The 21,527-nt window shown below is 47.0% G+C and overlaps 1 protein-coding gene across 1 annotated transcript in view; it reads left to right on the top strand.

The window, feature by feature from the left end:
* The window catches only part of LMNTD1 (lamin tail domain containing 1), a 1,277,316-nt gene that overhangs the window by 1,014,027 nt on the left and 241,762 nt on the right, over positions 1-21,527 (top strand). The window contains exon 12 of the mRNA XM_029600162.1: positions 15,416-15,526. Within this exon, the coding sequence (XP_029456022.1) occupies positions 15,416-15,526 (111 nt within the window). The remainder of the gene's footprint in view (positions 1-15,415; positions 15,527-21,527) is intronic.

The raw sequence follows: 21,527 nt of genomic DNA, 5'->3' as shown, positions 1-21,527 counted from the left end.
CCTGGCTCCGTTCCACGACTTCGTCTTCGGCTTCTGTTCCTGGCTTGGTATTGACTTCTGCCCTTCTGGCTTCCGACCCGGCTCTGTCCACAACTCGTCCTCTGCTTCGCCCCTGACTTTGGTTTGGATCTCTGACTCCTGGCTCCCGACCCGGCTTAGCTCCTGGACTCCGACTTTGGCTTCTTCCTCACCTCTCGTATCCGGTACTGCTGGCCCAGAGGATTCTCCTAAGTCCCAGCGGCTCAGGCTCTCACAGGTAAATCTTGTTCTGAATTCCTTCTCCAAATTCTATTTATCTGTAATACACGTGAATCACTCTTATCCTGTCTGACACATTCTGTATCTGAGCTAAAGAGGGGTGCTGAGGGGTCTATTTCATCATCTGTAGTACTACGTGTACGCTTAGCATTTCTATTTATGTTAGGACTGTAATTGTCTGCTTGCCTATCTGCATAATATCTCTTTTTTGTAATGTGTGATGATTCCTTGTCATTCTTATTGAGAGGTTTGTGGAAAGGTTTGTTGAAACCATGCCATTGATAAATCTTATTGTTCTTATAATCTATTTCGTCTCTTTTAAATCTTTCATATTTCTGAGATTTTAATTTTTTCGTAAAACTTTCCAAATTTTTCTTATAATCACTATAAATTATGTGAAAGCACAAATCATTCTTTTTGTGAAAATCAAGTTGTTCATCCAGTTCATTCTTTATCTTTTCTTCTCTCATTTTCGATGTCTTGATGATTAAAATCATAAGGTCCAAGGAGCATTTATTCAATATGGCTTCCCATGAATTCATAAATGTAACGTCCTCTCGGAACATACTAGGCAGCTTATTGAATCTTAAACCTCTAGGTATACGCTTATAACGGCAGTAGTCCAAAAGAGTTTGCTTCTTACCAAACTCTTACTTAAATTAATTGTATCTTCCCATTTCTTCAATAAATCTACAAAGACCTCATCATTTTTGAAAAAAGGTTCCGATGGTAAAAGATCATTCAATTGTCCATCATCGAAACTTAAAATGTCCTTCCAAGGCAAGAAGGACATCTTCCTTAAAAGGGACGGACCCAAAAAACAAAGAGGAAGACGGTCTAAAAAAGCCGTGAGGAATCAAAGAAAGAATAGCCAAAAGTCCTTCAAAATTCTCTTTATTAATTGCCTGACTCTAGGCCTGAGTTTCGCCCATCAAGGGGCTGCTTCAGGGGCTATAAAAAACAATAAATAATTTGATTTAAGAATCGAAATTAAAAATTCAGAACAATTATAAATATAGTTAAAAACACAGACACAGAATCATTAACAATTCAACATACATGAAAATAATCTTCATAAGATTATTTTAGTCTTAGTCTAGAAAACAAAAATAAAAGAGAATAGGAGGCAATAAAATCACACCAAGGATCTACAGACACACCACCAGGATGTTCGTCAGGTGTTACAGAAGTTACGTGATAATCGGCTTTACGCAAAGTTCGAGAAATGTTTATTCGAACAGGAATCATTACCCTTCCTAGGGTACATCATGTCCTCTACGGGGTTCCATATGGACCCAGAGAAGGCCGCTGTGATCAAAGATTGGCCTCAGCCGGTGGGGATCAAGGCGCTGCAGAGGTTCCTCGGGTTCGCCAACTTCTACCAGCAGTTTATCCCACATTACTCCCAGATGGTGGCAACCTTGACGGCCCTTACCAAGAAGGGATCAGAGGCAAAGAACTGGTCAGTGGCAGCCATACAGGCCTTCCAGAAACTGAAGGAGGCGTTTCTCCAGGACACATGCCTGCGGCACCCCGATCCCCAATGACAGTTTGTCGTGGAAGTAGACGCTTCCAACATTGCTGTTGGGGCCGTTCTAAGTCAATTATCTCCAGGAAGGAAACTCCTGCCCTGCTCCTACTTCTCACAGAAATTCTCGCCAGCAGAAAAGAACTATGGAATAGGGGATAAAGAATTACTAGCCATCAAATTGGCGTTCAAAGAGTGGCGCTAATGGTTGGAGGGGGCCCAACAGCCGGTGGTTGTGTACACAGACCATAAAAACCTGGAGTACTTATGCCATGCCCAGCGCCTTAATCCCCGGCAGGCTAGGTGGTCTCTCTTTTTCAGCCACTTTGATTTTCTCCTCCTCTACTGGCCGGCCGATAAGATTGTTTGGGCGGACGCTCTCTCCCGTACAGATGAAATGGAGGATATTCCAGATCACCTCAGTACATCCTTGATCCAGCCAAGGTACTCCTCACAGTCTCCAACACGGTCCCGATGGGGAGGACTGTGGTACCCCTCTGACTGCGGAAGAAGGTTCTTTCCTGGGCACACAATTCTCTAACGGCCGGCCATCCGGGAGTAACCAGGACCCAGGAATTTCTCTCAGAGTATTACTGGTGGCCCCAGTTTAAGAGGGATGTTCGTCTCTACGTTAACTCTTGCCCAACTTGCGCCCGACAGAAGACTCCCATCGGCCACCCCTGGGGTCTTCTTCAGCCTCTGCCAGCCCCCGCGGAACCATGGACTCACTTATCTATGGACTTTTTTGTAGACCTGCCTGCTTCAGAGGGGAGGACGGTGATTTGGGTTGTCATAGATAGATTCTCTAAGATGGCCCACTTTGTGCCTCTCCCCAAACTGCCCTCAGCGCCTGAACTGGCAAACTTATTTATGCGACATATCTTTCACCTTCATGGGCTCCCCCTACACATCGCCTTAGATAGGGATTCTCAGTTTACGGTAAAGTATTGGCGAGCACTGTCGGGCGGATTTTAAATGCCCTGCTTGTGTAAAACCGCCTGGATTTACGCGAGCAGGGCCCTCGCGTGCTGGCGCGCCTATTTTGCATAGGCCGCCGGCGCGCACAGAGCCCCGGGACGCGCGTAAGTTCTGGGGTTTTTTTTTAAGGGGATGTGTCGGGGGCGGGGCCGAATGACGTGGCGTTTCGGGGGCGGGGATGTGGGCGTTTCGGGGGCGGAACTGGGGCGTGGCGCCAGCCCGGGGGTGTGGTCGAGGCCTCCGGACCAGCCCCCGGGTTGGATGATGGCGCGCGTAGATTTACGTCTGCTTCTAGCAGGCGTAAATCGAGGGACAAAGGTAAGGGGGGGTTTAGATAGGGCTGGGAGGGTGGGTTAGGTAGGGGAAGGGAGGGGAAGGTGAGGGGAGGGTGAAAGAAAGTTCCCTCCGAGGCCGCTCCGATTTCGGAGCGGCCTCGGAGGGAACGGAGGCAGGCTGCGCGGCTCGGCGCACGCAGGCTGCCCAAAATCGGCAGCCTTGCGCCGGGATTTATAAGATACGCACGGCTATTGCACGTATCTTATAAATCCAGCGTACTTTTGTGTTTGCGCCTGCTGCGCGAACAAAAGTACACGATCGTGCTCTTTTTTAAAATCTACCCCTGTGTGAGAAGTTCGGGGTCCAACTTGACTTCACCACCGCCTTCTATCCCCAAGCTAATGGTCAAGTAGAACGGGTAAACCGGACCTTGAAAATGTTTCTCCGTTCCTTCATGGGAGACCTGCAAGATGACTGGGTGGCTCTGCTCCCGTGGGCAGAGTTCTCTTATAATCACCACAAGCACTCTTCCGCCGGTAAGTCCCCCTTCTACACGGTTTACGGCAGACGCCTGCAGCCCCCTTTACCATTGCCAGTAGATGTGCCGTCTCCAACCTTACAAACCACCGCCCGACTGTTACTCCAGATCTGGCAATCCACCCGGGAGAGACTCCAGCGCCCGGCGGTTATTATGAAGAAAGTAGCTGATCGTTTGCGACGGCCAGCCCCAGTGTTCCTTCCCGGAGAGAAGATGTGGCTGAGTACTAAATATCTCTGCTTACGGCTTCCTTCAATGCAGTTGGCTCCTAAGTACATTGGCCCTTTTGCGGTTAAAGACAGGATTGGGACAGTCTCCTATCGCCTTCATCTTCCACACACGCTCAGGATCCTCGTCTTCCACGTTTCCTTGTTGAAACCCTTGGTCCTTTCTTCTTATCATAAGAAGTCGCCTACACCCGCCACACCTGAAGTGCAGGAGGACGCCATCTATCAGGTTAAAGATGTGCTTGATGTACGGTTTCATCGCAGGCATTGGAAGTACCTTCTCTCTTGGGAGGGTTATGGTTCCGAAGAGAATTCCTGGGAGCCCGCCGTCAACATCCTGGACAAAGTGCTTCTCCGTCAGTTCCATCTGGATTACCCAGGCAAATCCAGGCCCCCAGGGAGGGGGCGTATGAGGGGGGGTACTGTTGCGGGACCAGGCTGTGCCCCGGTCCCTCCACCTACCTTGGGGCTGGCTCGGCCCGCACGAGTCCGTCTCCGGCCTCCCAGGCCTGTTCCGAGGCCTGCCGCGGCGTCCCCACTGTGAGGGAGACACCGCTGACTCCCTGTCGCTGGCCCTGACCCCTAGGTGCGCACGCGCACAGGGGCTCCAGTCTTAAAGAGGCCAGCACGGGAAACCAAGGACAGCTCCTAGGATGATGTCAGATGCTGCAGGGTATATTACCCTGCAGCTGGGATGGGATCCTCGCCTTGCAACGAGGTTCCTTAGGTTTCCTGACTGCTAGTTGCTGCGACTCTTGGATTGCTTCTGTCTTCGACCCGGCTTGCTTCCTGAACTTGTCTCCTGCTTCCGCCCCTTGGTTTTGGTATCGACGTCTGACTCTTGGCTTCTGACCTGGCTCCTTTCCACGACTTTGTCTTCGGCTTCTGTTCCTGGCTTGGTATTGACTTCTGACCTTCTGGCTTCAGACCCGGCTCCGTCCACAACTCGTCTTCTGCTTCGCCCCTGGCTTTGGTGTGGGATCTCTGACTCCTGGCTCCCGACCCGGCTTAGCTCCTGGACTCTGACTTTGGCTTCTTCCTCACCTCTCGTATCCGGTACTTGCTGGCCCAGAGGATTCTCCTAAGTCCCAGCGGCTCGGGCTCTCATGGGCTCCTCCCGGGGGAGCCGCAGGCTTCTGAGGGTGAAGACTCTTCATCTACCTGGCTCCAGTCCTTGTCCATCTCTTCAATCGCTGCCTGGGGCCTTGGTCACATAGGACTCCACCTAAGTCCAAGAGGTCCGGGTTCCTACGGGCTCCTCCTGGGGGACCTCAGACTTCCAGTGATGAAGCCTCCTCTGAGTCTCTTCCGAGCCGCCTCCCAGCTGGGATGCTTGCTGTGGCCTTCCATAGCATACCATCTACTGTCCCAACCGGCCCAAGGGTCCACGACCGTAACATTTACAGCCTTGCACCTCCCACCCCATCAGACCTTCTCACACACAATTAAAAATTATACATTTATAATAACTGATTTTACATGAAAAACAACCTTCAAAGCAGTTTTCTGAGATAAAAATATCAATTATAATATGTATATTATATTTACATGCACTGTTGAGGTGCCAACCAGAAAACTCTGCAGAAAAGCAAGAGATACTTGGAACCTATATGATATTAGGCCAAATGTAATGCATCTTGGGCATGGGCATGACCCTCAGAGAGCCACTGAAACAGCAACAACTCTACCTATAAAAGTTAATTCTATAAAAATTACACCAGGCCTAAAATAGTAATAAATCCCCTATTAGGAAAACAGAACAATCCAAGCTGCTATAGATCCCTACATAGAAACTACACACTAATGAAATAACTCACTTCAGTCACACATGCAAAACAAGATATACTCTCAAATATAGAATAAAGAGACAATACAATATAAATAGAAATGTACAGACAAAAACTGAACTGGAAACCACAACAAGTTAAATTCTATATGCAGTGCAACAATGTAAGAAGCAGAAACATTAGCATTCCTCATAAAACAAAATTAGTAAAACCATACCACTAAAAAGAATAATTCAAAACAATTATGAATAGAATAACATTCAATAATTAAAAATTCATAAAAATCTTCCAAACATCAATAAAATATTTCAAAACAGGCACATTAAATAACACCCAACAATTAAAATAAGGATTTTAAAAAATTCCCTGTTATCCATACCTTGGAACTTTTCATTTCCAGATGCCCTGAAATTGTCATGGATTAGCAGGCAGAGAGTAACTGGGGTAGTTGTGCACACACATGCTCTCCTCACTCTCCCAAACACAAGCACACATGCTCTCTCATTCTCCCACACACATGCTATTTTTCACTCTCCCACACACATGCACACATACTCTCACTCTCCCACACACAAGCACATATGCTCTCTCTCACTCTCCCATGCACATGCTCCCTCACTTCCCCACAAACAAGCACACATGCACTCACTCTCCCACACACATGCTGTCTCACTTTCCCACACACAAGCACATATGGTCTCACTCTCCCACACACTTGCATACCTGCTCTCTCACTTTCCCACAAACACATGCTCTCTCTCATTCACTTCCTCCTTGAGTTAGCAGGCAGCAGCAGTCTCCTTCTTTGGCCCCCATTGCCAATGGAATGACTTCCAGCATGGAGCATTGGACTCCTTCTGGCATGGCATGCTCCTCCTCCTCTGAAGCAGTGCGGCACCGCCGAAATCGACGGAGTGGTAAGCGGGCTTTATTAAGTGAAAAAGCAACGTGGCCCTGCCTGAATTAGCAATGTTGCTAGAGGGGCTGTGCTGCTTTTCCACTTACTAAGGCCATGCCAACTACGCCGACCACGCCATTGATTTCATGGGGGCCATGCTGCTTCTTCTTTTGTTGTGTACATGCCGACCGCACTACTCTCCTCGGCACATGACAGCGGTAGCGGCGCCTTTTGGTAGTGGTGCCTATGGCCGTGGCCATATTGGCCATAGGCACACTACGAATCTGGCAGTATGATAGCGCCCAGAACATTGGGAAAGTTTGCAAAGGTATAAAAACCTCTCTTCAAGTCCATCAAGTCCTTTCTGTCCTGAGAAAATGGTATGTATTGATTAATGCAGTCAGAAACAGCTATTATGACCTGGTCCAGACAGCAGGAAAAAGTGGTTTTGGACATTCCCCTCATGACACCTGCTATTGTTTGGAAGGAGCCGGTTCCATGAAATGCAGGGTGGCCAATAGTTTGGTAAGGCCTGGTACTGCATGGGACCTTTCCGTAACTGAATTCAGACCCCCTCAGATTTACATAGAAACATAGAAATGACGGCAGAAGAAGACCAAATGGCCCATCAAGTCTGCCCAGCAAGCTATGCACTTTATCCATTTTTTTCCCCTTTTTCTCTCTCCCACCTGTTACTATTGGCTTCCAGTACCCTCCAGCCCTAATTCCCCTCCACCCAATTTAGAGAGCAGCTTTGAATCTGCATCCAAGTGACATCCAGCTCAATTGGGGGTAGCAACCGCTGTAACAAGCAGGCCACCCCCTTGCCCCATACTCTTACCCACCCCTGTTTTTATTTTATTTATTTTTTTGAAATAGCAGCCCTCCATCCTTCCGCTCCGTGAAGGTGGAACACCAACTACTGGCCACTGGCATCCCGCTCCGTGAATGCCTCTGTGGCTACTGCCACTCCGTGCAGTGTTTGAATAATTCTATTAGAATATAATCGTCATAATATTATCGTCAACTTGCTAGTTGTTGCAATGGGCCCTGACCCTCTCCCTGTTGGGGCCAGTGGCTCGGCCTCCGCGTGCAGGGAATTCACTAAGAGGGCTTGGAACTGCTCCTGCCTGTTGTTAAGGTTGCTGTTGTTGCTCCTCTTGTTGTTGTCTGCGGCAAGTCTCCTGAAGCATCCAGTATGCCCCAACAAGTAAACTTGCTAAAAACATTATGGGGTAGATTTTCAGATGTACGCGCGGGCGTATATGTGTGCGAGCTACCCTGCACGCACACATGTACGCCTGATTTTATAACTTGCATGCACAGGCACGTGCAAGTTATAAAATAAGGTGGTTGGTGCACGCAAGGGGGTGCACACTAGTGCACCTTGTGCACGCCAACGCCCGTGGGCTTCCCCCGTTCCCTCCCCCTAATCTAACCTTCCCACCCCTTCCCTAACCTTTCCCCTCCCTAGCTTTACTCTAACCCCCCCCCCAAAAGTCTTAACAAACTTTTTGCACCTGCCTGGAGGCAGGCGCAGGTTGCGCGTGCCAGTAGCTTGCCGGCACGCGATCCTCCAACACAGCAGCAATGGTCGCTGTGTTGGAGGCCTCTGGAACCCGCCCCACCCCACCCCCGGACCATCCCTCCCCGCCCCTTTAGTAAAGCCCAGGGACTTAGATGCGTCCCAGGGCTTTATACGCATATCCAGGCCTTTATAAAATTGGCCCGGCATGCGTAGAGCTTTTACAATCTGGCCTATGGGTTTAGGAAGACAGCCAGGTAAGAACAGGCGTTTTTATTGGGCCAGGAGAGCCTGGTATGTGTGTCTGATAGAATACCTCTTTATATTGCACGCGATAATCATCACAATAATAGCCATGATCCGCAATAATGAGCGCAGGTGCATATTAAAAATGTTTTTTCGAGGACTTCCGGTGATGACATCAACCGCAGCGGAGGGAGAAGCTTGAGCTCCGTGGTCCCCTGTGGGTCCCCCTCCCCCGATTGCCCTAAAACGGCCAGCATATTGAGTAGCTTTTGCTTCAGGGTTTTTTGCAGGCAGATGGACCCCCGAAGCCGCTGTTTATAATTACCTAGGTGGCGGATGCGGGCAGATTGCAGCCGGGATCGGAGCAGCAGCGGCAAGGCCAAGATGGCGGCTGCCATGTGGAGCGGCCCGCGCGATTAAGATCGGTACAGATGCAGCCCAGTGGCATTTCTTGGCAGAAGACATGTGGCTACCATCCGGGGGGTCCGGGGATCCAATAATATGCCCGATGGGACAGTGCCACAACGCATTCTGTAGGAGCAGCTGCCGGACCGGGATGGCCCCATTTTTCAGTGGTATAGTGAGTGCACACGTTGGGGAGCGGGGGCTGGAGCCTTAAGAACTGTCTTCCGTATTTAATATTTTGAATCTTAATATATTCTGGGCCCAGCCTCTATTCTATGGTATGGAGCGCAACTGGCCGGCAATGATTAAATGCTCTATGGAAGTTTGAAGCTCGGCCTTGACAGGCCCCTGCACCAAGGGTAGTAGCTATTTGAAATCCAAGGCATTGCTGTTGTACTTAGTTGGTTATTTGGAATTCTCACTCACCGATGTCTCAGACTGTCCTGTTCAGTCTTACTGTAACAATTTGCTGACTACTTGGATCATTTCTTCCCAGATATCTCATCTTGCAATTCCAGGCCTTGCTGTTGCACTCCGCTGCCTGTTTGGAGTTTTCATTTTAAGATGTCCCGTACTGTACTCTCTGGTTGCGCTGTTACACCTTGATGCTTGTTTGGAATATTGCTTCTCAGAACTCACATATTGCAATCTCAGGATTTGCTGTTGTGATCCGCTGATTATATGGACCTTTCTTACTCAGATGTCTCAAACTGTATTCTCTCGTTGCGCTGTTGCACCTTGATGATTATTGGGAGTATCACTTCCCCGATATCACATATTACAATCTCAAGCTTTGCTGCTGCAATCCGCTGAATATATGGACCTTTTTTTATCAGAAGTCTCATACAGTATCCTCTGGTTGCACTGTTCCACCCTGATGATTACTTGGAATATTACTTCCCAGATATCACATATTGCAATCTCGAGCTTTGCTGTTGCAATCCATTGAATATATGGACCTTTCTTTCTCAGATGTCTCATACTGTACTCTCTGGTTGCACGGTTATATCCTGATGATTCTTTGAAACATTACTTCCCAGATATCACATATTGCAATCTCTAGCTTTGCTGTTGCAATCCGCTGAATATATGGACCTTTCTTTCTCAGATGTCTCATACTGTACTCTCTGGTTGTGCTGTTGTACTCTGATGATTATTTAGAACATTACTTCCCAGATAACACATATTGAAATCTCAAGCTTTGCTGTTGCAATTCGCTGAATATATGGACATTTTTTTCTCAGATGTCTCATACTGTACTCTCTGGTTGCGCTGTTGCACCCTGCTGATTAATTGGAACATTCCTTTCTAGATATCTCATCCTGCACTATCAGGCTTTGCTGTTGTACTGCTGCCCAAGGGGTCCACCCTTACAGTTTGGAGGAAGGGGCAATGCGCCAGAGGAGCGCACGGAAGAGTGTCATCTGTCGGTCTCATGTCCCTGCTGTCAAGATGGCAGAGGCCCCTGCAGGCGCAAAGGTTCTTGATTCGCTGTCTGCAGATGCACTTCTTCAAATCTCTCAAAGTGTCACAGCAGCCTTAGACCTTCGTGGTGGGACTTTTGGTGGGAGGGGATTTCAATATGGTAGCCAACAAATTGGAAGACTGCAAACCTCCTAAATCTGTAGAACCTAATGACATTCATTAAGGCCCTAATTTTATATGCCATGAATTGCGCCTGTTGGACATTTGGAGGGCATTGCATCCTGGAGAACAGGATTATACTTTTTTTTCACATCCTCACAGGTCCTATTCCCATTTGGATTATTTTCTGATTTCGGAATTCCTGTTCCCCAGGGTGACAACTGCTACCATAGGCACCTTTGCCTTATCAGATCATGCGCCAAACTCTGTTACCGTAACATTGGGACGTACTCCTAAACCTCCTTTTGCTTGGCACATGTCCCCTGGGCTGTTCTTGGATAAGGAGTTTTCTCGCTACCTTGTAACCCGTTGGGAAGAATATATGCTTCTAAATAATACTTCTGATATCACACCACGGGTTCTATGGGAAGCAGGTAAAGCAGTAATGCGGGGACACATTATAGCCTATGTTGCTACTCAGAATAGGAAGCGTAATGCTGCGATTCTTAAACTAACTGAAGAATTGAAACAGGCGCAGCTCCGGCATATTAGTGCCATGTCAGAATTTAGCAAGTGTGAAGTAGACGAGCTGAGGGAAACTCTACAAATGCTCTTGTTTCAGCAAGCATCCAAGTCTATGAGATATTATAAATATCAATTGTATCGCTATGGTAATCGGCCCAGTAAGTTGCTGGCCAGTTTGGTTAGGGCGCATGGCCCCAAATCTCTCATAACAAGTATTAGGGACAGGTTTGGGTCCAGTCAAAACACTTCAACAGCAATTATGGAGCATTTTCTGGAATACTATAGTGGGCTTTATGGGAAAAAGGATAGCCATATCCAACAAGAGAGTCTTTCTTTTCTGATCTTCCTTGGCCACACCTTACTGAGGCGCAGATTCTATCGTTAAATATGCCTGTAACTGATTCTGAAATTCATGCCGTTATACACGGTCTCAAGTTGGGTAAGACGGCCGGACCAGATGGCCTGGGGCCGGAGTTTTATAAGATTTTGAAATTCCCCATTTTACCTGCGCTACGATCATATTATAATAGTTTAGCACAGGAGAACCTGGTTACCCTCGCAGAAAATCAATCCACTATAGTGTTGGTCCCCAAACCTGGGAAGGATTTACAGGAAGTGGGCTTGTATAGGCCTATCTCTCTTATAAATGGGGACATAAACATATTGGCAGCAGTGCTGGGGCCAGATTGAGTCTCCTTTTGCCCTCCGTAATACATGGTGACCAAACCGGCTTTATTAAGGGGCGTCAAGGCGTTAAAAATGTGAGGCGCCAGATTGGCCTATTAAATTTTCACTCTAACACCAAAGCCCTGGTGCTGAGCTTGGATGCGGAAAAAGCTTTTGATTCCCTCTCGTGGGACTATTTATTTTGGGCTTTGCAAGCATTTGGCATATCAGGCTCCTTTTTATCTTGGTTGCAAGCCCTGTATGCTAATCCGAGTGCCAGGTTACTTATCAACAGTACTTTGTCAGAAGCTTTCCCTATACTATGTGGGGTGCGCCAGGGATGCCCTTTGTCCCCTCTTTTATTTGTATTAGCCTTGGAACCTCTGGCTATTAAGTTGCGGTTGGAGGATAGGTTTTGAGGCATCCGTATAAGCCGTCAACAAATGAAGTTAGCAATATTCGCTGATGATATTTTGTTGTTTGTGGGGCAACCTTGGACTAGCATCCCCATCATTATTCAATGTTTTAATGTTTTTCACTCCATTTCGGGCCTGACCATTAATTTCTCTAAATCAGAAGCGCTCGCTCTTGACCCTGGGGTACAACAATATTGGCAGGGAAGGTTCCCGTTCACATGGGCTCCGAATAAACTGAAATATTTGGGGGTATGGATTTCTCGAGACCCTTTGGATCTTTATGCTTTGAATATAAAAAGCACACTGGTAGACTTGGATGCTCAACTGAAGGCTTGGCGTTCTCTGCCCCTTTCTCTTTTTGGTAGAGGTGCTCTTATTAAAATGGTCCTTATGCCTAAACTCCTCTATAAATTGCATATGTTGCCCTGCTGGCTTTCTAGCAGAGATTTAAAGTGGTTGCAGTCTTCTTTTCAAAAATTTCTTTGGGGAGGGAAAAAAGCGAGGTTACGCTATCAGGTGTTGATGTCTCAGAGAGGGGAGGATGGACTTGGCCTGCCGGATGTTCGGTTATACAATGTGGCCTGCCAACTTCGATTTGTGGGGGAATGGATCCTTGATGAATATGGATATTGTGAAGATGGGTTGGTTATCAGTATGGTTGCACCTTGGTCCCCTTTGTACCTGATTCAGGCTAGTCCTGGGGCTTATAGGACATTAAATATCCCTCGTACTCTGGTACAACCATGTTGTCAGGCCTGGCGATGGATACGGTCCAGAGGAGGACTGTTGGGTCTTTCTTCTCTTTTCAAGCCATTAATGGGCAACTTGGACTTTCTTCCAGGCCGTGACAACTACTTTCTTTTTGATACATGGCTGCAGAAAGGTTTAGCGTTCATTTTTTGCTTCTATGTTCCAGACTCGCCAATGGTACATGATTTTGCATTTTTGGCCCGAGAATATGACTTACCAGCTAAACATTTCTATGCATATTTACATACCCGTCACTATCTCCAATCCTTTCATTGGACTGAGGAGTCATATCGTCGGGAGTCAGCCTTTACACAGCGTTTTTTTGATAGGGCATTAAAGCGTAACTCCATCAAAGGTTGGTGCGAGTTTGGTAAATCATATCGCTCTGCGACGCATGTGGCTTCTTTGACGCGCTATTGGACAGAGGCATGGAAAATGGATATATCTACTTCTTATCTGCTTTCATGTTTTAAGCTTATGCCCAAAAGCCTACCAGATCTCTCTCTTCAGGAATTACAATTAAAGATTTTGCACCATATTTTTTGCGATGATGTTCATCATTGCCCAATGGGACAGCTACCCAACTCAAAATGTGTTAAATGTCATCAGGTGACAGGTACTTTGGCACATAAACGGGCGGATTTTAAAAGCCCTGCTCGCGTAAATCCGCCCGGATTTACGCAAGCAGGGCCTTGCGCGCCGGCGCGCCTATTTTACATAGGCTACCGGCGCGCGCAGAGCCCCGGGACGCGCGTAGGTCCCGGGGTTTTCTGAAGGGGGCGTGTCGGGGGCGTGGCCGAACGACGCGGCGTTTTGGGGGCGGGATGCGGCGTTTCGGGGGCGGGCCCGGTGGCGTGGTTTCAGCCCAGGGTGTTCCGGGGGCGTGGCCGTGCCCTCTGGAACCGCCCCCGGGTCAGGTCTTGGCACGCCAGCAGCCCGCTGGCGCGCGTGGATTTACGTCTCCCTCCGGGAGGCGTAAATCCATGGATAAAGGTGGGGGGGGGCTAGATAGGGCTGGGGGGGTGGGTTAGGTAGGGGAAGGGAGGGGAAGGTGAGGGGAGGGCGAAAGAAAATTCCCTCCGAGGCCGCTCCGATTTCGGAGCGGCCTCGGAGGGAACGGAGGCAGGCTGCGCGGCTCGGCGCGCGCCGGCTGCCCAAAATCGGCAGCCTTGCGCACGCCGATCCAGGATTTTATAAGATACGCGCGGCTACGTGCGTATGTTATAAAATCCAGCGTACTTTTGTTGGCGCCTGGTGCGCCAACAAAAGTACGCAAACGCGCTTTTTTTTTTTTTAAATCTACCCCAAATTGTTTCTATGCCCTGTTTTGAGACCTTTTTGGACGAAGGTCCTTGCAGTAGTAGCTCAATGCACTGGCTCATCTATTGGTTGGATGGGCAAGTTACTTCTCTCTGGTTTACGAAGAAATCTTCCCTCTTACAAATTATCTTTGGATAAATTTGGCCATACGGCCATATTGCTGGCATGCCGTATGATCTTAGCTGACTGGATAACACCAGCAACAACCTGCGGGTGTGGTTTGGGCGGCTGGCCTTTTCAATGCAAATAGAGCAACTGGTTGCCATGGACAGTGAGAGAGAAAGGGATATGCTATACCAGTCTTGTTGGTCAGTTTGTTATGGCCTACTGCCATCAGACCTTCAATCTACTTTAACCGCCGCTGGTTATCATCCCTCTTGGAAATGACTTGCTTTGAGATCATTGTACATTACAAGGATGACTGAACTCTGCAAGGGCATGTAACGTTGTTTCTTTTTACTAATGTTGGACAGTGCTAGTTATGGGAGGGGTGTCTCTCAGGGCAAAAAGGGGGGGGGGCGGGGTGGTATGTGTAGTGTGTGGAATGTTAGTGGATGTTTGTGGTGTGACTGGGTGGTGGGTTATGCTTGGAGTTTAATCTGTTTCTCTTGGTCAGGAGGACCACAAAAGGAGAGTCCACGGGGTGTTGTTATAATTGACCTCACTATCCTTGGAAATTGTTCTTGAAATGTGTCGTCTTGATAATATTTGATTTCAATTGTGCACTATTCTCTTAAGTTTGGGTTCTGGATTGTACCTGTGTTGCTCTCTAATAAAAAAAGGATTTTGACAAAAAAATAGGTGTAGTTATTTTTTATGTTAAATCCCATGTTACTGTGTGTTACTCTACTACGTTCTGCACTAGCAGACCCTCATTTTTATTAACTCCTCCCAAACTCCTCCCTCTTACATACTAAATTTAAAATTTGCATACTAACGCACATTGCGCTATTTATCACATGCATTATAGCCATTTAACGCATGTTCGGACCCTAATGCATTTTGATGAATGACCTGGTAAGGAGGTAATTTTTAAAAGCATTTACATGCTTAAAACTGGTTTATACATGTAAACGCATTTTATGCAAGTAGGTGGGCTTTTTAAAATTGCTACAATATATACCATTGAATTGTCCATAGGATTTATGCATGTAAGTTCACTTTATGTGGGTAAATGGCTTTTGAAAATTGCTACAATAGTGGGTATGTTTATACATATAAATCTTTTTGAAAATTAACCCCAAGCATGGAAATGGGCTTTTTTGAAAATTGCTACAATGCTATGTTACATTTACATGCACAACTCCTTTTGAAAATTACTTCATAAATGGCACAGTACTGGTGAGAGCCTTTTAATAAGAAATAGATAGCATATCTCTGGTCTCAAATCCTCTTTGCACACTCTCCTGTGCCCCAGTTGATTTTTACCTCTCTTTGTATTCTTTCCCCAACTCTTCACCAATTGATCTCTACCACTCTTCCCTGAAGACCTCCTCTTGGAAGCAGCAAAGGGAAATCAGGAGGAGAAAAGAGCTGCAGCTGCATAGATGGAAGCAAGGGGTAATAGAGAGTGGCACCAGAGAAGAGAGAAATAGAGAGGTAAGCAGGGGAGAGAATGCAAGATAAAATTGAAATTGAAGAAAAAGGAGAGGCAAAAAGCAGCCTAACCTAGCCTTCCTATCACTGACAGCTCTGCTCAAATGCAGTTAAAAGGCAAGCTTTGTTCCTGTCCTGGCAAATATCTCTTTGAACATCCTGTAGGTCCCTTTTTATGAGCGTTGCTTTTACAAAAAAAACCTAAATAGAAACATGATGGCAGAAAGAGACCATTAAGGCCTATATAGTCTGCCAATCCACATCCAACTATTCAATTTTATAATTCCTACCACTTCCTCAGAAATCCCCTGTGTTTATCCCTTGCTTCCTTGAATTCAGATACTATCCTTGTCTCCATCAAGTCAATGGGGAGGTTGTTCCACACATCCACTACCGTCTATGTACAGAAAATGTTTTCTTAGATTACTCTTGAATTTATACCTTTTCACCTTTATCCCATGACCCCTCATTCTAGAGCCTCCTATGCGTTGAAAGAGGCCTGCCTCCACTGCATGGAAACCTTGGAGGTATTTAAATGTCTGTATTATATCTCCCCTAACCCAGCTTTCCTGTAGACAGGATAGGGGTGATAGGCACTCTCTAGATCCCAAAATTCCAGTGGGTAAATCAAGTTTTTTGTAAATTGGCATTTCTCAGGTCTTCCCAAATCTGAGTGACCCCACAGACGTTTGGGTTTCAAGGTTATCCATAATGAATATGAATGAGATAAATTTGCACATATTGGGTCTCCTATGCATGCAGATTTATCTCATGCAAATTCATTTTAGATATCCTGAAATCCCAACTGGTTGGGAAATCCCCAAAACAGGTTTGGGAAGCCCTGTCATAATATGTGGAATATAAGATATTGTTGAAAGAGAATACAAATGTAACCCAGCTCAGATGATTTCAAGGAATCACAGGGTAGGTCACACTCAATGCTAGTACTAAGTACTTATAGAGGTAATTTTCAAATTGTTACATGGGGGTTGTGCAGTAAAATTAGCATATACATGTATAAATAGCACATACACACATCTTGAGTATGTGTGCACTCAAGTGATCACATGCAACAGTAAACTCATATTAAATGGGCATGTATGAGGCATGTCTGGGTGTAGTTTCTAAGTCACGCATACTTCCAGATTTTATAAAAAAGTGTGGATGCTTTTACACCTGCTAATTAAATCACCTTCAAACCTTGCTTGTCTTTTGGGACCTGGTGCTTGGTGTGCAGGTAACTGGTGGAGATAAGAGATTGCAGATTGGTGGAAGCTATTGAATGATGTGTACAGTACTTGTGCAGTAATTTTTGGGTCATTTGTCTGTTTCTTTGAAGTGTCACTCATTTATTCTGTGTTCGCTTTTCAGTGCATCTCTATGTATCTAATAGGGATGTGCAGACCAAAAGTTTATGTTCATAAGTCCATAAGTCGAAAGGGGGGGGTCAATTTCGGTCAATATGGACATATGGAGAATTCCATAAGTTGAGTCTATGTCCATACATGCAAATAAAAATTTAAACCCCTCACCCTCCTTAATCCCCCCCCCCCCAAGACTTAACAAAACTCCCTGGTGGTCGAGCGGGGAGTCAGGACGCCATTTCTGAACTCCTTTGCGAGGAGCACGTGACGTCGGCGTCACGTCGGAGTGACGCGGCGTCACGTGATTCCCCGCGCGTTCGCTCCGGGCCTCCTGACCCCCCCAAGCTGGCCAAAAGTTCCTTTTGGGTGCAATGAGGGTCCCGGAGCGAACGCGCGGGGAATCACGTGACGCCGCGTCACTCCGACGTGACGCCGACGTCACGTGCTCCTCGCAAAGGAGTTCAGAAATGGCGTCCTGACTCCCCGCTCGACCACAAGGGAGTTTTGGTAAGTCTTGGGGGGGGGGGATTAAGGAGGGTGAGGGGTTTAAATTTTTATTTAGGATCAACAATCGCGATTTCCAACTTATTCAACATAGCTATGTTGAATAAGTTGGAAATCCGATCGTTTTCGCCTCATCACTTTTTTAAGTTAAAAAAAAAAAAGTTGCGTTTTACATTTAAGTTCAAAACGAATGCACACCCCTAGTATCTAAGGCTTTGGTAAGGGGGTTTAGATGCCTTTCAAAATGTGTAGTTCTGTTTAGGAGTCTGTGTACCTAGTGTTACTGTCAGGTGGCATGACTGGCAGTGTGCTGGGTGTGGTGTAACAGACAGAGGTGAGAAATGCAGCATAAGTGCTGTAAATATGTAGATCCTGCAGGAGTAGCATATGCAGAGGCAGAGAAAATACAGAAGGAGGAGAATTTACCCCACAGAAAGGCAATATATACCCCGAACACAATTTTTGGATCTATCTCAGGAGCAAGCCATATGCAGGCTCAGGTTCAATAAAGAAACCTTGCTATAATTCTGCCAGCAATTGGAGGAGGATATGTGCCCTTGCACATAGAGAGGCTATGCCTTGCCATTCCACCTCTAAGTCACCACAGTCCTGGCCATTTTCGCTACTGGCACTTTTCAGAAACCTTTTGAGGTCACATCTTATATTGATGAATTTGTGGCTGCTTTTCTCAGGAGAACTCAGCAATATATATTTTTTCCTGATGAGACAGTACCAACAGCAAATTATGACAAAGTTTTATGACAACTTCTTTTAGTGAAGCCCTTGTCTGTAACCAAAAGGGCTTCTACTCTCTCAACATGCAGATGATCTGCAATTCCAGAGATCTCATTATAAATGTTATCCCAAGTTGTCAGGCTCCTGCCACAATGCCTGCATTCTGTCTCAGTCAGATTCATGAGTGCTTTCAGGCTGGTTGCATCACTGGGGGGTGGTTTCTGGTTTATAGGTATATATGCAGCTCAACACAACACTACTCTACAACTGTATTACTTTCCTCTCCTTCTGTTCTAGCAGGTCTTGCAGCTCTCTGCAAGGAAGACCACTCCAGCCTTGCCAAAGCCCAGTCACATAGCACTCTCTCTTTTCCCCTGCAGGTGATAGAGATTATCCCCCATAAAACCTGGTTCATGATCCTCATAGCACCCCAAGATTGCAGTAGATGAGGCCTACTACTCGGCCCACAGGCAGGGCAGGACAGTCATAGAAAACACTTTCCTCCTACTCAAAATCCAAAATCTGTCTGCCTAGACAGATCTGGAAGATATCTCCTCTTCAGCCCTGCTAAAGCCTGTGATATATTTTTAGTCTCCTGCATGCGCCTTAATCTGGCAAAAAACTATGGTCTGCCTCCACCTGAGGATGAAGACCTACAACTCACAGACCCAGAAGAAGAGGATGGAGAGAAGGAGGGACCATAAAAATAGAAGGGGAAATCAAAGTGATAACAATGTCAGGGCCCATGACAAGGCCTCCACTTAAGGAATACATTGATACAGGGACATTTGTAAGGTGAGTGTGAATTTATTTGTATTGTAACATGATATGCTAATTAAATGTGACATATTGAGACCTCCGCCAAGAATAGAAGCCAGCGCATGAAACAAGTTGAATACTGTTGTGAATTACATTAAAACATCACACATATCAGAAATCCAAGATTTTGATATCAATAGTAAATCTGTATTAGAGAGGAGGTCACATGATGTGGTGAGCTGAGGAGGACATGTTTCCTTGGGCTCTTGGCACCATCCCTCTTCAATGGGAAAAATCTGAAACATCCGATTCCCAAACTGCATCTTTTTTTGAACAATACGAAGGGCATATGTAAATTGACAAATATATGCATAAATCACCAGAGACGATGGCCTTGAAAGAGGGAAAGAAAGAGAGAGATTGGCTAAGGACCCTACCTGAGAAAATGACTGCGGAGGGAGGAGATTCTTCTGACCATCCACATCCCCTATCTTCTATAGACAAACTTACAGAGAAGGTAACTAACTCAGTAGTTTCTACCTTGGACATTAAACTAAATGGCATTTCAGCCCAGATCGCTGAACTCAAGAGCTCCATGGCTGAAATACAGCACCTGGTGGTTCCCTCTTGAGATGTCACGAAAACTTGCCATGTTGGTCTGCCGGGATGTTCCCTCCCAAGACGTCATCTGGTAGGTGTATCACCTGATTCCCACTAAATGTTTCTTCAGCTCACAGTGGTATAAGGAGTTGTAGAGTCATGCCGGAGACGGCTCCAGTTAGTCCTGGAAACAAAGACAGCATTTGTTCCAGCTGGAGGGGGTGTCTGGGTTTCCAGAGTTTTCTACAGCACTTTTTTTCACCTTGGCCCCCATTGTTTGTGTGGAGGAGCCACGTCGGAGGTGACTCCGGGAGCATAGTCTGGACTGCCGCTCTGGAAGGCAATTTCTCTTCTCTTCACTTGTTTGCAACAGTGTTTTTAACGGGTCACACATTTAGATGATGCACATGTTTGTATTGAGCTGGGTACGGTTTCTGCTTTCTATAAATTCATATGTTTGCCTTTGTCCTTTCTTGACTTTGGAGTTTTTTCTATTACCAAGAGAGTATCTTCTATTCTTATAGTTTTCTCATCATCCAACAGCAGTTTTATTTTTGTTTCTTGGGGAATAGTGCCCATCCTCATCTTGACTGTAATTTACGAGCGCTGTGATTTTCTGGTGGTGACTGTTTAATAGGTTTAGGGGAGGGGGGATGTGAGTTTTATTGGGCTTCAAAGGATGCAGTTCAATCCAGACATAATATCTCTCTAACTAGGAAATTTAGAAAGCATGATCTTTTGGAGATTATGGGCTATTATCAAACTGAGGGGTGTGAATTTAGAAAGCATGATCTTTTGGAGATTATGGGCTATTATCAAACTGAGGAGTGTCTCATACATGGCTGTGGGCCCAGGCTGGGGGGGCCCATGGTACTCAAAGAGGAATTAGTCACTTGCTGTTCACCAGGTTTATCTGGAACTATGGGTGAACGGGTTAGACTGGTGTCATTAAATGTCAATGGTGTTGCGGTCCCGGTCGCAGGTTTTGCGACCGGTTCCTTACCTCTCTCCACGGGGCTCCTTTGTCAGGGTCCGTGGCTCGGGCCGCTGCGCTCCATGTCAGCATGCCGGGGACGGGGCCTGCGGCCGGTCAGGCCTGCCCTGCCTGCTTCACAGCGGCATCTCCACGATGGAGACGCTGCCGAGCCTCAGAATCCAACCCCTCCCTTCCTAGGCAGGAGGCCCAATTTAAAGGTCTTTTCCCACCGAACCGCAGGCCGCCCCCTAAAGTGACATCAGACACCGGCAAGTACTTAAGGCCAGCATCTGCTTCAGTCAAACGCCTTGCAACGAGGTTCCTTGCTGGTAGCTAGTTGCTGCACTCTGCTGACCTTTGCCTGCTTCCTTGTTTGGTTCCCGGTCCTGCCTGTGCTTCATTCCAGCTCCGGATCTTCTTTAGTTCCAGTTCCCGCTTCAGTTCCAGTTCCGGATCTTCTTCAGTTCCAGTTCCCGCTTCAGTTCCAGTTCCGGATCTTCTTCATTTCCAGTTCCCGCTTCAGTTCCAGTTCCGGATCTCCATCAGTTCTTGGCATTGATTCTCTGGTTCCTGACCTCTGCCTGCTTCCGTCCTTCCATGCGTGCCGCCTGCCTCGACTTTGGACTGCTTCTCTCTTCTCGCTCTTCTTGCCTAAGTCCCAGCAGCTCGGGTCCTCACGGGATCCTCCCTGGGGGACCTCGGGCTTCCAGGGTGAAGTCTTCTTCATCTCACCAGTCACCTATGTCCCAGTGGCTCGGGTCCTCACGGGCTCCTCCCGGGGGGATCTGGGCTTCCAGGGTGAAGACTCCTGCTCGACGCCTTGTCAGGATCCACCTCCCGGTCTGCTTGTTCTCCTAGGAGTGCACTTCCTCTTCCACCTCTTCACTCCATCAGGCCGGCCTAAGGGTCCACCTCCCCACTCACAACAGTTTACAAGGCCATGGACCTAGCGGATCTTTCTGGCCTCCAGGCCATTCCAGGGATGGCTCAGCGCTTGCAGCAGCAACAGCATTGTCTAGATGTGCTCGCAGCCATGGTGGAACGCCTGGCGAGTCAACTAGATGCC

The sequence above is a fragment of the Rhinatrema bivittatum genome, chromosome 4 (assembly GCF_901001135.1).
Source record: "Rhinatrema bivittatum chromosome 4, aRhiBiv1.1, whole genome shotgun sequence".
Lineage (NCBI taxonomy): Eukaryota > Metazoa > Chordata > Amphibia > Gymnophiona > Rhinatrematidae > Rhinatrema > Rhinatrema bivittatum.
The sequence above is the reverse complement of the archived record's forward strand: the minus strand, read 5'-3'. Positions and strand labels throughout refer to the sequence as shown.